Source organism: Hypanus sabinus, chromosome 15, assembly GCF_030144855.1.
Source record: "Hypanus sabinus isolate sHypSab1 chromosome 15, sHypSab1.hap1, whole genome shotgun sequence".
Classification (NCBI taxonomy): Eukaryota; Metazoa; Chordata; class Chondrichthyes; order Myliobatiformes; family Dasyatidae; genus Hypanus; species Hypanus sabinus.
Window position 1 is genome coordinate 75057753 of NC_082720.1, and position 17455 is coordinate 75075207.

General features: G+C 39.5%; 1 protein-coding gene across 1 annotated transcript in view; it reads left to right on the forward strand.

Moving 5' to 3' along the window:
- The window catches only part of LOC132405597 (teneurin-2-like), a 1448984-nt gene that overhangs the window by 731184 nt on the left and 700345 nt on the right, over positions 1-17455 (forward strand). The window contains exon 4 of the mRNA XM_059990528.1: positions 3228-3497. Within this exon, the coding sequence (XP_059846511.1) occupies positions 3228-3497 (270 nt within the window). The remainder of the gene's footprint in view (positions 1-3227; positions 3498-17455) is intronic.

Below are 17455 nucleotides of genomic sequence, written 5' to 3' on the forward strand. Positions count from 1 at the left end.
ACTTTATCCACTTTCCTGGTAACTTCCTTTACCATCTCTGTAAGATTGATTAGACATGACCTACCATGCATGAAGCCATGCTGACTACCTTTAATTAGTTCATGTCTATCCAAGTATTTATACATCTGGTCTCTTAGCGACCTTCCGATAACTTTCACACAACTGATATCAGACTCACTGGCCTATAATTTCTTGGTTTATGCTCATAAAAGTTTTTTATAAACAGTGGAACAACTTTGGCTATCCTCCAATTCTCTAGTACTCTCCTTTCACTAGGGAGTCACTAAATCTGTAGAAATTCGTTGGAGTCTTTGGTGACACACCAAACCTTCTCAAGCACATTCTGAAATATAGCTGCTGACATGCCTTTTTCATGACTGTACTGACGCGTTGGGACCTGGATAAAGATGTTTAAATATTCTGGAGGTACAGAGGCCAATTTACAAAGATCTAAAATGGTTGAGGAATCGAATGGGAAGGGTGGCAGGGTAGAGTTATGTCTCTAACAAAGCAGGTGTAAGGCACTCCTTCCCTGCACTAGCCTGCAGGTTACCCTTGGGGAAGGTGTAGCACCTGCTTAGCTCCCCTCGATTAGTGTCAAGTGAAGCCAAGGGAGCAGGTGGAGGATGGTCGTATGAGCAGCTAGTGCAGATCACAAGTCCTGGTTATACCACCACTGATGCCAGGCTATCTCTGAAGAGTATTGATAATGGCTGGAGTCACTCGTCATGTAAAGACACTGCCCAGATGAAGGCAATGGCAAACCAGCTCCATGGAAAAATTTGCCAAGAACGATCATGGTGATAGAAAGACCATGATTGCCCATGCCATACAACATGGAACATAACGAATGATGGAACAAGTTGAATGGGAACACAGAAATAACAAGCACTGAAAGAAAGCATTCAGTTCATCATGCTCTTGCTAGCCAAACATCGAGTTTAGGTTTATTCCACTTTGCAGCTCTCCATGCACGTGTTTTAGCTCTACAAGCACATACACAGTTTATTTTAGATGGATACATTGATGTCAGAACTTTTCAATTTGAGAAGATACAGTAAAGTGGCAATTAGTTATGTCAATGACATGGAAAGAAACTGTCCAGGAAACTATATGATGGGAGTGGAACAAATGGTACCAAAGTAAACCAGGAACAGCTTATCAATAACAATATCAGTTTCATTCTTCAGAGAATGATTTAGATCTGGAACGGGATAGTGAACATTGTTTGGGTGTATTTGAAATTGCTGAGTTTGGATTTATAAAGATGGACCTCATATATCATTATTAAAAGAGTAGCAAGAACAGAAGTGGAAGGCCTCATTGGGCACTAAATTTACAGATGTGGTGCCACCTTGCAAGATAGTTGTGTGTTGACGGACTCACATTTGGTATCTGGTCTAAAAAGCTACAGGTCCTGTTCAACCTACACAGGGTGCAACAATACCATGAGCATTTCACGTTAACCAAATGCAAGTTCCAACTCAGATTGGGGAGAAGTCTGCAAAACAAATATTCAGAATATTTAGGGTTTCTAAAGCTTCAGAAAGCACTGTAATTTTGTTGCTTGTAGAAAAATGGTGAACCACCTAAGTTAGTTTGGGATTAATCAATGTTTGTCTTGGCATTTCATTAAAAGCTCCGTTGTTGAACTGACAGCTTGAAATATGTTCCCCAACCAATACTCCTCAACTCCAGCAGTTTACACCAGAAGCATTGGCATTAGAATTCACAGTGGCTTAGAGAAATATGAGATAGAAGCAGGCTCTTCAGCCCACTGAGTTCGTGCTAACCATCAACCTTCCATTAACAGTGGAAAGAAGCAGAACTTTGCATAGCAATCAATGTTGCGTGAAACTCGTAAAAATGTAAGCATAAATGCTCACATCCTTCAGACAAAATTCCTTGAAGTGATTGCATTTAAATGTGATTCAACAGCTTCAACAGAGTTTGTGACAAACTCTTTAACAATTGTTGCAAATGACAGTCCTCTGTACTGCACAGATAGTTCATTTAGGTCAAGAGCTAGGAATATTTATTTATTTTAAACTTTGATCACAGATGTTTGTGCCTTACCAGCCTCCCAAGGCAAAGTGTCTGAGCCAAGTTACCAATGAGCACAAAACCAATGATTAAGAACACACTAGACAATAAGACATTTCACTGTTGATCTTTCTTTCACTTCCACACCATGCTTAAGTGTACACAAAATGGAAGTCACATGAAAATTGCCGCCAGTTTATCTAATACTGTATATTGCAGTGTGAATAAGCAATAACATAATGCCATGAACTATCTCTCTAATGTCTAAAACATGCTCTTAGAGATTCATCCTGATGTAGGGTCTCAGCCCAAAATATCTGCTCTTTAATCCTATTCATGGATGCTGCCCTACCTGCTGAGTTCCTCCAGTGTTTTGTGTGTGTTGCTCAATGGCCTCTCTTGGAATTGCATCATAGCAATGTAATATCTTTCAGAGCACATGAGATACATAACAGAACCTCACTGAGACATGTAGATAGTCAAGCACTGTAGATAGTGATAGTTACTGTATACTTTTGGATGGTGGGGTCGAGATAGGTCTCTACCAAAGGAGGTGTAAGTCTCTCCTTCCCTCTGCTAGCCTGCAAGGCACCCTTGGGCAAGGTGTAGCTCCTGCTTAGCCCCACCCCTGCATGATCAGGGTTATATGAAGCCATGGGATCAGGTGTTAGATTTTCACATGAGCAGCTAGTGCACATTACAAGTCCTGGTTAAAAACTGATGCCCGGCAGACAATCTCTGAAGAGTATTCATAATGGCTGGGGTCATCCATCTTGTAAAGTCACTGCCCAGAAGAAGGCAATGGCAAACCAGTTCTGTAGAAAAATTTGCCAAGAACAATCATGGTCACGAGACGATCATCGCCTACATCATACAACATAGCACATATTGATGATGATGTCTGTATATTTTACAGGGAATATTGGGTATATAGTTTTAGTGTAATCATGAGGGATGGATCAAATTTCAATAATTTATGAGAAAATGGTATCTTTATCATCTTAATGTCATGTCAGTTTTCATATGATTTTTATGGCTGTTGCCTAATTTGCCAAAGGATCAGGTTGGAAATGGTTGAATTCCTTGCTGTAGCTCAGTGTGCTTCCCAATGCTCTTGAGTGTGATTGCACTATCTCTGTAAGTAGGAAGTGCATCATGTGTATCCTTCTTCTGTTTATGTGCAGGAGCCAATTTCACACTTACTGAACTGGGAATCTGTGAGCCCTCCCCTCACCGTGGCACAGCTTACTGTCCAGACATGGGGCTCCTGCACCGTGGATATTCCCTGAGCGACGCAGAGTCTGACACCGAAGGAGCCATTTCTCCAGAGCATGCCATCAGGTTATGGGGGAGGGGCATCAAATCCAGACGCGGCTCAGGGTTGTCCAGTCGAGAGAATTCAGCCCTCACGCTGACTGATTCCGAGAACGAGAAGGAGTCTGATGAGGAGACAGGTATGTTAGAAAGCTGGTGTCTCAGAAGTGGAAGATCACTATGCATTGTGGCTTCAACTGTTTCCACCCAAATGGTGCACTAAACAAGATAACTTTATAAAATGTAATGATGTTCCTGATATTGTTGGAGAATCATCCTTATTTCATAGTTAAATTTCAAAACAAAATCAGAGTTGAGTGTTAAAGGGACACAGTGACAAAAAATCATGATACTGACATGGACCAATATCATGTTTTGTAGCTTAAAATTTGAAACATTTGAAAAAATAGGAGTATTCCTGCTTTAAGGATGCAACAGTATATACTACAGATATTTAATTTTGTCCAAATATACTTAAAACAAATCCAGTGTGAAGAGATTCTACCTCTATACCTCCTGGCGAGCCTAAAGTACGTAATGAGTAATTTAACAATTTTGCACCATAAAAGACTGAATTGCAATAGACTAAGATTAGTACTTTACATGTCTATTCATGATGGGGATAGACATATTGGCCTGCTCATCTTAAGATTTTTTTTGCCAAATGGGAATAAAGTTATAGTTTACCTGTGTTTCCTATTTCAACTTGTCCATTTATTTAGCACAACATATGGTCATCTTGTATACTGCCTGCTGAACAAGACAATTAGTGAAGTTGGATTTTGATTAATGCTCAGTTGTCTTTCAACTTTTGGCCATATCCTTGTGCATATGTTTTTGTTTACAGTCTGGAGACTCCACTGATACCATCTTTTTTGTCCTGATAGACTCAATGGAAAAATTGTTGAGGATTGGTGCCGAGCCTGAGAACAAAGATGCAACTGTTGAGGCTGTTTAATTTGACTTAGTAAGGACATGATAGAATATTTTAAGTGGATAAATCAACTACACTAGATCTGGTGAGCACGGTGATTAGAGACGCAGATGAATCTGTGGCTAACTGACATGCACAGAAAATGCTTAGATGCTATAAGTATTCTTTTCCAGAGGTGTATTATCTTTAGGACAAAGACTTTCCACAAACTGAACATATTACAATTATTTAAATAGGAATGTACTGAGTTCCTGGGTGAAAACAGATATTTATAGTTGAACAGGTTAAGTATGAATTTACTGGAAAGGATTTAAGTTGCAATGATTGATTTATTTATTCAGAGCTGCATTGCTCAGCAACACCCGATTTAAGCCTAGTCTAATCACAGTACAATTTACGATGGCTAACCAGTGCATCTTTGGATTGTGGGAGGAAACCAAAGCACTTGGAAAAAAAAACATATTCCGTAGGGAAGATGAACAGGCAACAGTAATGTCAGAATTGAACTCTGAACTCGGACACCCCAAACTAATAGCATTGCACCAAACATCATCTTCTAGACCTTGATAATTACTTTAGAAAATTAGAGAAGAATTCAAATATAGTTTTTTTTCTTTTATTCTCCCTTTCAAGTTTAGGTCAATGATAAATGTGGCTGCACCAAACCTGGCCAGGTTGTGTTGGGGGCTGAATTTCTTCTCATGTGTGTGTCAATCTGGTCCACAAACCTGTCTGATAGAGCAGACCAGAGATGATATAAATTGCGAAAGATTTGGTTTATCACTGATGAAATTTCCTCTGTGGAGTAAACACATTATTGTTTTATTATAAGAACATCTTATTATATTAACCCAGTGGGTTTCCTCATAACCAAATACAGATTACAGTCATCAAGAGCATTCAAGACCAGCTAATACCTCCAGTATGAGAGCGAATGAGCTTAGAGCGTGGATCAGTACTTGGAGCTATGATGTTGTGGCCATTGCAGAGAGTTGGATGGCTCAAGGGCAGGAGTGGTTACTTTGAGTGCCAGGATTTAGATGTTTCAGAAAGGACAGGGAGGGAGGCAAAAGAGGTGGGGGGTGTGGCACTATTGATCAGAGATAGTGTCACGGCTGCAGAAAAGGAGGAAGTCATGGAGGGGTTGTCTACTGAGTCTCTGTGGATGGAAGTTAAGAACAGGAAGGGGTCAATAACTCTACCGGGTGTTTTTTATAGACCACCCAATAGTAAGAGGGACATTGAGAAGCAGATAGGGAGACGGATTCTGGAAAGGTGTAACAATAATTGGGTCGTCATGGTGGGAGATTTTAATTTCCCCAATATTGATTGGCATCTTCCTGAGCAAGGGGTTTAGATGGGGTGGAGTTTGTTAGGTGTATTCAAGAAGGTTTCCTGACACAATATGTAGATAAGCCTACAGGAGGAAAGGCTGTACTTGATCTGGTATTGGGAAATTGACCTGGTCAGGTGTCAGGTCTTGCAGTGGGAGAGCATTTTGGAGATAGTGATCTTAATTCTATCTCTTTTACCATAATATTGGACAGGGATAAGAACAGATAAATTAGGAAAGTGTTTAATTGGAGAAAGGGGAAATATGAAGCTATCAGGCAGGAACTTGGAAGCATAAATTGGAAACAGATGTTCTTAGGGAAATGTATGGCAGAAATGTGGCAAATGTTCAGGGGATATTTGTGTGGCATTTTGCATAGGTATGTTCCAATGAGACAAGGAAATTACGCTAAAGTACAGGAACCATGGTGTACAAAGGCTGTTGAAAATCTAGTCAAGAAGAAAAGAAAAGCTTATGAAAGGTTCAAATACTAGGTAATGATAGAGATCTAGAAAATTATAAGACTAACAGGAAGGAGCTTAAGAATGAAATTTGGAGAGCCAGAAGGGGCCACGAGAAGCCCTTTGTGAGCAAGAATAAGAAAACCCCAAGGCATTGTAAAAGTATGTGAAGAGCAAGAGGATAAAACATGAGAGAATAGGACCAATCAAATGTTCCAGTGGAAAAGTGTGTATGAAACCGGAGGAGATAGCGAAGGTACTCAATGAATACTTTGCTTCAGAATTCACTACAGAAAAGGACCTTGGCAAGTGTAGAGGTAACTTACAGCCGGCTGAAAAGCAAATGTGCTGGAGCTTTTGGAAAGCATCAAATTGGATAAGTCAGTGGGACTGGATGAGATATACCCCAGCCTATTGTGGGAGGCAAGGAAGGAGATTGTTGAACATCAATGGGGACAGGAGAGTTTCCGGAGTACTGGAGGGTTGCAGATGTTGTTCCCTTCTTCAAGAATGGGAGTAGAGATAATCCAGGAAATTAAAGACCATTGAGTCTTACTTTAGTGGGTGGTAAGTTGATGGAGAAGATCCTGAGAGGCAGGATTTATGAACATTTGGAGAGGCATAATATGATTAAGAATAGTCAGCATGACTTTGTCAAAGGCAGGTCATGCCTTATGAGCCTGATTGAATTTTTTGAGGATGTGACTAAACACATTGATGAAGATAGAATAGTGATCCAAGGGGACTTTGCTTTGTGGATCCAGAATTGGCTTGCCCACAGAAGGCAAAGAGTTGTTGTAGATGGGTCATATTCTGCATGCATGTCAGTGACCAGTGGTGTGCCTCAGGGATCTGTTCTGAAATGGCTAGCATGAGAGGGCACAGTTTTAAGGTGCTTGGAAGTAGACACAGAGGAGATGTCATGGGTAAGATTTTTACGCAGAGGGTGGTGAGTGCATGGAATGAGCTGCCAGCGACGATGGTGGAGGCAGATACGATAGGGTCTTTTAAGAGACTCCAGGATAGGTACATGGAGCATAGAAAAATAGAGGGCTATGGGTAATTTCTAAAGTAAGCACATGTTCAGCCAGCATTGTGGGCTGAAGGGCCTGTATTGTGCTGTAGGTTTTCTGTGTTTCCATGTTTTAACTACATAAGCAAGTTTCAAAGTATTTTTTCTTTCAATGTAAATTATGACTTATTTTATTTCATGGCATCATTCGGCAAAGAAGAACTATTTGATTTTAGGGTGCCACACTGACTCTGTAGAACAGGTATCAATTAGCGCTGCTCTATCAGAATTTGTCACAGCATTTTTCTGAGCATATTTTCAATTCACTTTTAAATAGTATTGGAATCTGCTTCCATTGTTCTTTCAGGCAGTGCATCCAAAATCATTACAAATTGTTGTGTAAAATTAATTCTCCTATCTTGTGTCCATTGGCTATTGAGCCTGTCACCAGTAAAACAGTTTCAACCCATTATAATCCAGCATGATTTTGAAATGGTTTACAAATTCATTAGGAAAGTTATTATTAAATCTCAAGATTCAGGATAAACCTGGGTAGTAGCACGTATAATTGTTGACATGTTTTGATTGACCTAGCTTTGTATTGTCATCTTTCATTTAAAATTTAACTTTACTTCTACTGTATTACACAGTGCATTTTTTTGAACTACTGAGATTGTCCTTTATACTGTTATAACCCTACCAGTAGCATCTATTAAGAGAAAACAGACCTAACGTTGTTGACTTTCTAGGATTAGGAGTCATCATCTTGAACATTAAATCAGTTGTCCCCTGTATAGTTGCTCTCTATACATTTTCAACATTCATGATTTCGTTACCTTAGATTTTTAGCATTTGCCATTGCTTCACTTGAACACTTATGTTGGAACAGAATCTTTTTCCTGTAAAAACTGCTAATTCACATCACTGGTGTGCTGCCTTTCTCTGCTTTGTGATGTGTTTCTAAAAGATCACCTAAGTAGAAACTAAATGGAGATCTAGGCAGTTCTGTAGGCACTTTGAAGCTTATGTCGCCTTTGCTGTTCTGTGACTGAGAGAACCAATCCCAGCATCCATGTCAAGTAGTCACCTCTGGTTGAATGTAATGAGATATGTACATCACTGCTAATTTATGGGGTCAAATCAGCTGTGCAAATGTGCGGATATCAACCTCAGTGCATGTGGAAGTGAAGGACTACATTAATCTCATTGTGAGGAATGATTGCTTCAATGAGAATTTCAATAAAACTTTCCAAATATTGCAAGGGCGAAAAAGATGTGGAATGGGTGTTTCCAATTGTGAGGGAGTCTCGGACCAGAGCCTCAGAATAGAAGGATATGCCTTTTAGAACAGAGGTGATGAGGAATTTCATTACCCCAAGGGTAGTGAATCTTTGGAATTTATTGCCACAGATCACTGTGGGAGGAAGTCATTGGGTATAATTAAAGTGGAGGTTGATAGATTCTGGTAAAAGTGTAAAAGGTTAAAAGGAGAAGACAAGAGAATGGGGTTGAGAATAAAAATAAATAGGGCATGATCAAATGGCAGAGCAGACTCAATGGGCTGAATGGCCTATTTTTGCTCCTATTCCTTATGGTCTTATGGCCCTGTTAACTTTGGAGATAACTGATTGTATGAAAGAGAAATGCATTTGAATCAATTGTCTTACTGTGAGTGTAAGATAGTCACTGTGACAGTGAGTTGGTCAGTGTTAACAAAGTTGTGTATCTGCGTATAAAAATGTATGTCTGTCCTTGTCTCAGATGAAGAGGCAAGCCTTTTACTGGGAATGTGAGCAGTATTGTTTGAAACCCACCATGCTCAACTCACACTGGTAAACTTGTTAACCTTATTCTGACATGCTTTGGTGATGGATCTCACTTCCTGCAGTCTCAAAGGTCTTGTTAGCCTTGTAGGATGAAAAAGTGATGAAGCAAGCATGTCCCTGGTTGAAGTTGGTGGAAGTGTTACCCAATACTGTGCTAGACAATTGAAAGTGGCTTCAGAAGTGTCAAAAGTGATGCACAAAAGAAATTAGAAATAATGAAAAAAGAAAGTCACTAAGCTATAATTGGATGAGTTTGCTTCTACAGAGGCTCAGTGGTGTTTCTTTCACTTTTTAAAATCATTTCTTGCTTAGCAACAGAGTTCTTAATTTTCCATGCTATTATATATCCTCTCAGTGGCCACTTTATTAGGTACAACTGCTCGTTCATGCAAATATCTAATCAGCCAATCATGTGGCAGCAACTCAATCCATACAAGCATGTAGAAATGATCAAGAGGTTCAGTTACTGCTCAAGCCAAACATTAGAACGGGGATGAAATGTGATCTAAGTGACTTTGACTGTGGAATGATTGTTGGTGCCAGGTGGGGTGGCAGAACTGCTGATCTCCTGGGATTTTCACACACAACAGTCTCTAGAGCTTTCAGAGAATGGTACGGGAAAAAAACATCCAGCGAGCAGTGTTCTGTTGGTTTTGTTAATGAAAGAGGGTAGAGGAGCATAGCCAGTCTGGTTCAAGCTGTCTGGAAGTTGACAGTAACCCAAGTAACCATGCGTAACAACAGTCTTTGAATGCACACACGTCAAACTTTGAATGGGTTACATCAGCAGAAGATCACACCTTGTTCCAATCCTGTTTCTAATAAAGTGGCCACTGAGTGTATGTTACATATACTGTATATTACGCCTCATAGATTTTAGTTCTGTTTAGAAGTTTTATTGTAATGTTAAACTGAAAACAGCAGATCTTTTGCAGATGGGCTGCGGGCCACCTTCCCTCTGTACGTATCCATATCTTGCTACAGAGCTTGTCTTGCAATCTGGCCATGTCAGCACCAGTGTGTGCAATGTTGCTCAATCCTATCAGCGACAATCTGTGCTTCATGACCTCGCTCTGTCAGTAATAATGCACTTCACTGCTCAGCTCTATTGGTATGTGCTTCTGTGTCATCACCAGGCCCAGAGTAACAGAGGCATTCCCAAGCAGTTTTCTACTGGTCCTACAATATCATAACACATCACTGGCAAGACTGGCTAGAGATATTTATGCACACTTCCTTAGCTTTCTGTGAATACTTGCACTTCTCTACCATGTCCTTACAATTGTAGCTTTTTCAGATCTGCATGTCACTGTTCAGAATCAGAATTAGGTTTATTATCACTGACATATGTCGTGAAATTTGTTTCTTTAATTTTAATATTCTCATTAATTTACTCATCCGTCATGTTAACCAAGACTTAGCATTTCAAAGGTTTCAAGGGTACATTTAATGCCTGAGGAATGTATACCTTATACATCCTGAAATGCTTTTTCTTTGCAACCATCTACACAAACAGAGTAGTGCTCCAGAGAATAAATGACTGTATAATGTTAGAACCCCAAACCCCCCCCCCCCGACCAGCTCCCCTTCCTAACGCGTGTAAGTGGCAGCAAACAACCCCCTCCCCCCACCGTGAAAAAAAGCGTCGGCACCCGCCACCGAGCACTTAAATGTGAGCAAAGCAACAGCAAAGACACCGACTTGCAGTACCCCAAAGACTGCTTTTTCTCCGCAACCATCCATGAAAACAGAGGAGTGCCCCTCAAAGAATGAATGACAGTTAAATGTTAGAACCCAAAGTACCCCCTCCCGTTCTGCTTCCTCCTGTGTGTAAGTGGCAGCAAGCAATGATCCCCCACTCCCACCACCAGCAAAAAGATAGCATCGGCACCCACCACCAAGCATTCAATTGTGCAGCAATAGCTCTTCCTCAGGGCTATTCTTGCCCTTGACATTGGTAGAAATACAAAGGAAATCCACATTTCATAAATGCTAATTGAGTTTCTGATACGATGTATGTGAATCATCCACAAGGCAATAGTTATAAAGAAATTCCTGGCTACCTTGATTCCATATATGATGGAAACAAATCTCAAGGTCTCATATCTTTGTGCAGCTAAATTCCTCCTACTCTGTTTTAAGTTTGCCACATTTAGCCTTGTCCCCCTTGGTCACTCATTCTAAAATCCGTTATGTTTTATATGTTCAAAGCATTAAACTGATTGGAAGAAAAGCAAGGAGCCAAGAGATTCAAGACTTTTTATAATTATTCATTAATTATTCAATAATTTTTATTATTATTCATATTTACTTTAAGCGAGGTGTGTACTTTTCATATGGTAGCATCATGACATATGCAATTCACTTATTTTTACATATAACCTGTAGTGAATTATTCTAACAAACAAAGAATGCTTAATCAGCAACATATATAGAAGAATATTCAGATATTACTGAAATATTAAATGCGTAACTTCCTCCACAGTAAACCTCAATAAACCTGATATTTTAAAATTATTTAATTCTTTGTGCCAATGAATAAAAGCCCAACCTGCCAGAGAAAGATATCACCAATTGTAATTTAGAGCAGGTTAAAGATGCAGCTTAGTTGCTTGCATTTTTACACATGGTTAAGAGGGCATATGGCATGCTTGCCTTTATTAATCAATACATTGAGTTCAAAACTCAGGAAGTAATGTTTCAGCTTTAAAAACTTTATTTAGGCTGCAGCTAAAGTATTGTAGGAAGAATGGTAAGGCTTTAGAGAGGATGCAGAAGAGGTTTACCTGGATGCTTCCTGGATTACAGAACATGTGGTATAAGGAGAGGTTGGACAAAGCTGGGTTATTTTCTCCGGAGTGATGGGGAAAACTGAGGGGAGATTTGATAGAAGTTTATAAGATTATGAGAGGCATAGATAGAGTAGGCAAATAGTATCTTAATTCCTGGGTTGAAATTTCTAATACCAGAGGACATGCATTTAAGGTAAGAGGGTGTAAATTCAAAGAAGATGTGAAGGGCAAAGTTTTATTATGAGAGTGCTGGGTGCTTGGAATATGCTGCCTGGGGTGCTGATAGAGGTGGAAACATTAGGGACTTGTAAGAGATGTTTAGATAGACACATGAAGGTGAGAAGAATGGAAGGAGATAGACATTGTGTAGGCAGAAGAGATTAGTTAGCCATGTGATTTCTAATTTAATTGGTTCAGGACAACATTGTGAGTGGAAGGACCTGTTCTTGTGCTGTACTCTTCTATGATCTAAAAAGAGAGCAAAAGTAGAGAGGTTGTGTTCATGAGTTCATTGTCCTGGCAGAAGGGAAGAAGCTGTTCCTAAAGCATTAAGTGTGTGTCTTCAGGCTCTCTGATGGTAGTAATGAGAAGAGAACATGTCCCGAGTGTAGTAACGGTCCTCGATGATGTATACCAAGTTTTTGAGGCATCACTTTTTGAAGATGTCCTTCATACTGAGGAGGTTAGTACCTAGGATGAAGCTGGCTGACTTTACAACCACTACAGTTTTTTTTTAATGTACAGTAGACCCTCCATAGCAGATGCTGATGCAACCAATCAGTATGCTCTCCATAGTACATCTGTTTAAATTTGCTAGAGTCTTTGGTGACATCCCAAACCTCCTCAAAATCCTTATGTAATATAACCTGCTGCTACCATTCATGTGTTTGATATCTCATCAACATTAAATTGCACCACAGTATGCCACAGTATTTGTTTATGCTATTTAGGGTCTGTGGCTGATGAAGCCATCAGCACAAGTAATCCACAAGAGCAAAAACTGCCATAGAAGTTACTTCTATGCTTCATGTCTAGCTTCAATTAAATTACTTTATGGGTTCTTTGATTAATATTAAATAATAACTAACTAAGAATAAATATTAATTAATTAATTAATTATTAAGATTGAAAGATGTAAGAAATTCAGTAACCAAGCACATTTATTGTTGCAGTATGTCCAAAGGTTATGAGAGAATACCAGTAGAAATTCATGTTTAGTTAATAGAAAATGAAGTCACTAGACGTGAATTTTGAAGGATTCTGTAGTTGCCATCAAGCAAGAGATACAGGAGCCTGAAGACATACACTCAACGTTTCAGGAGCAGCTTCTCCAACTCCGCCATCAGATTCCTGAATGGTTCAAACGGATCAGTTTATTATCAGAGAATATATACAGTATACAACCTGAAATTTTTACTCTTCACAGATATTCACAAAAAAACAGAACCCCAAAAGAATGAACAACAGAAAAATGTTAGAACCCCAAAGCCCCCTCTCCTCCTCCCCCACACAGGCAGTTGCAAAGCAGAAACCTCCTTCTCCCCCCCCCACCCACTTTAGCAGCAAGCCTCAACGTCCAAGCAAACACAAAACCTCCAAAGAGAGACCGTGATCTGCCGTCAGCAAAAATTATTGTTTGCTGGACAGTTCAATATGCCTCCGGCTCTCTCTTTCACTAACAAGGGACAGAGAAATGTCACTCATTTCACAGCAAGAGGGAAGACCAACAAACAGTTGATGTTATGATGTTACAGTCTACCACGTCATTTTTATTTTGAGATTCTTCGACTCAAGAGCCAGCAGGGGTGCAGGGGAGGTGGGAACAAAGACCACCATCTGCAGCATCCGCCACCACAAAATCTTGATATTCCTTCTCCCGCGACGCCTTGGTTGGCAGCACTGGCCTGGAATTGGTTGCCCACAGGGCTGCTCCCCAGTGTATTCCATGCCACGCCTGGAGAACATTGGAAAAAGGCTGGTCGGTCAGTGAGCTCCAAGTTGGGTACTCATCTGCTGTGAACAACTGCAGTTTGTCTGCTGATCAGGGTCCTCGATAGAAGCCCAGACACCCTGAAAAGGAATATTAAAGAGAGGAATTTAAGCTATTTCCGCAGATGGGTTTGAAGAGGCAGCCATTTGGCATCTTAGCTCTAGTTGAATAGACAATGAGCCCATGAACACTTCCTCAGTATTTTTCCTCTGTTTTTGCACTGGTTATTTGTTATATATACTTATTATTGTAAATTACTGTTTTTATTTCTATGTATTGCAGTGTACTGCTACCACAAAACAATCAATTTCAGAATGTACATCGGTGACATTAAACCTGATTCCGAATCTGATCTGAGTTACTTTCATAATGTAAATTGTAAGCAGTAAATTAAAGTTAAAAGTGAAGGCTGACGCACAGACTTAGAGATGTGGTTTTCAAAATAGTGACCATGAGATGTTTGCATATGCATCAGCCAAACATTAAGACAATGGAATTGTGTTAATTGGCATCCAGGCAACTATGGGTTTAAGTACTTTTTCACTACTGTAAACCACTTCAAGGAATCTTGCAGACCTGACTGATACTATCATGTGAATTAGCTTGGCACAGCAAAGGTACTTGAAGATTCAGAGGTGTCTCCCATTATAGGTATGCAATTCAAAGGAAGCATTGTCAAAGAAAGTAAACAATGTCATTTTAACAATCGAAACTGTATTGAGTCACCTACTGTTACCATGATTTTAGGAGTATAAGATTGTGTTGATCCTTTGAGTTTGTGAGACTCTGTCGAGAGGGTCTCCAGAAGAATTTGGTGAAGTAGCTTCAGTTTCTTTGATTTTGATTACAGTCATAATAGGCAGTGCACCATTGCTGCTGCATTATGCAATCAGGGATGGATTCCTAGGCCCTCATGTGTGAACAGCACGTTGGAAACACAATGGGAAGTTTAGCTCAGGAGAGTGGAATCTTAATTTCTTCATGAACTGATTTTTTAAATATAATTAAAGACAGCCTTTACAACCTTGGCTGATCACTTACCTGTTACATTTATTCTCAAACTTTACACCGTCATTTCAGCAGGATAATATAAGTTATATGTTTTGCAGTTCACTCCTTCAATTCAAGATGCTACCAGCTATATGGAAATATTTTCATGATGTTCTTGCTCCATCGATGTGTGTCTACAACATTTATGAGTTTTTTTCATCCATACATTGGTTTCAGTAAATATCAAGAAGTATACAAGAAAAATCAATGCAATTTAATTGTTGCTCTTTCTAAATTGCCTTCTCTCCATGTAAAATAAATGCTCAAATTACCTGCACTGTAGGATTTTCATACAGTGCTTCATCAATGCGATGTACAACACATTCAGAAAAGACATTTTACTCCTGGAGATATTGGCTTGACAAAATAAGCAATTGGGTGTCATGCCCTTAAAAACTGGTGCTAAATTGATGGTGCTTGTTCGAAGCTCTAAGCATTGAGTAAGTAGTTTTATTTGGACCCGAGAACCTTGCAAGCTCTGTGTTGACAAGCTTGCCTGAGACATGAGATAAGTCTTTGATTGCTGAGCAGTTAATGGGAAACTGATGGATGTTGTACAATGTTTATGACTTGTAACCGGCAGTCAGCATTTTTCTTATTCGTTTTTTCCTGGCTGTTTCTGGAAGGTGATTACAGCAAGTTTGCTTTAAGTCTGCCTTTGAGTTTTCTTTAATTTGAGATGGGGACAAGGAAGTTCTGGGATGTTTGTGTACTACTTTGCTAATGTATTTGCATAACTAGCCCCTTTACAAATTAATGAGTTCATATTTGAAACAGTTGGCACAATTTTGCAGAGGGAATTAAATTCTGTATTTTGCAGTTTGCTCAAGCATGACTATTAGCTACTTGGAAACATTGGAGTATTAATCTTCAGCAGCAGGAGAATGGGGTTATAAATCAGCCATGATCAAATGACAGAGCAGATCCAATGGGCTGAATGGCCTTATTGTCTTCCTGAATTTTATGGTCCTATTAATCTGAAAGAAAAACAATTGTGCACAACATTTGTTTATAAAATCAAAGCAATTCAAAAGCGTTTGCTGCAGTTCTATGTTGGGTTTCCAAGTTTTTGAAGTTCTGATTGTGACCAAAATAGAGTAACATTTTAAAATTTATTTATCAGACTTTGCATTTACATAATACCTTTTATAGTGTTTTATAGTCAATACATTTCTTTGATCATTGATGCAAAAGAGGGGGGAAAGGTACCCTATTTGTGCTCAGGAGCTCCCATAATCAGCAGTGTCACATTTGCCTTGAGATTGATTTGCTTTGTTAAGGTATCGTGATAAAGGTTTGTTGCATTGCAAGTCAGCCATTGTGTTGTAACGTGACTTCTGCTGCATGATTCAGAAGGGACGTCCTGAGCCTCACTGATTGTCCATTGTGGACCAGGAACAAGTTAAACTTTAGGAGTTTGGGGAAGGGAGATGCCTTATCAGGGCAAAGAGAGAAGGCACATAGATAAGAGCTGAGGGTAGAAGAGGTCATAGCCTGGATGTGAAATAGAACAGTTGAAGATTAGAGCCTGAGCAAAAAGGTTAGGTTTGAGTTATTGCTGGAAGATCATTGGGGTCAGATACTTTATTGAAGAGCTTGACTGAAGTTAATATTTTCTCACTCATTTAATGGAACTTTGTCTGTATCATTTTGGTATTTGGAGTGTTCGTGACATCATATGAGATGTTGGAATCCTTCTTATGCTTTCAATGTAGTGGATGCTTATTAATAAAACTGTGTATGTTAAAATACTTCCTCTAAAAGTCAGGGTGGAAACAGCCTGTCTCAGGTAGAGGAATCCAGAATGTGATCTCAAGATGAGAGCTTGGATCAGGAAGTGTGATCCAGCCGTCAAGCGAGAGGACCATTTGATCAGAGTTGTTCAGGATGCTTTGCTATTTTCTGCTGGATGCTCGTGAGTAATAGAATTCTAGTCATTGATCTGAGGATGGGGTGGGGTCAGCTGAGAAGAAGCAGATCAATCACTAGAGTCAATGACAGCTTGCTGCTATAGGAGTTGATTAAGAACTGCTAGGGCCATTGTAGAGTGTATGAAAATCCTCGAAATGGCATATGGATCTCTGATATGCATCATTGAATATCACTGCACTTCAGCATGGTCCTCTGCATTGCATTACATGTTAAGTATATGGAATTAGATAGATTTGCAAGAACACTGGTTTTCCTTCACAGTTCCTCACGAAATTGTACCTATTTTTGAGGCATATACCTTTTCATTTTTTGATTTATCTCTTTTTGGATGGGTGTTGAGTTTAAAAGATAGTAGAAGCTGCTATCAGAAAGCTGCTCTGCATCTGCACCAGAACTGGTGTAAACTCAGTTCAAGCAGTCCAGGTTCAATCATGACCTCTAATTCTGTAGATAGTTTCCACCTTCTCCCTGCAATTGTGTAGGTCTCTGCAACATCCCAAAGGCTTGCAAGTTGATAGGTTAACTGGAAACTGGAAGTTGCCCCTTCTGTAAAGGTGAACAGCAGGATCTGAGCTAAGTTTGTTTACATGATACAGTGTGGAACTGGCCCTTAGAACTGTGCTGCCCAGCATCCCACTGATTTAACCTTCACCTGATAAAATAAGATAAAACTATTTACCCTGAAGGAAATTATTGTTGCAAGGTTGCTCAGTCAGAATTATATACTTTAAAATGCAAAATGTAAGCATTGAAGTACGAAAAAAATAC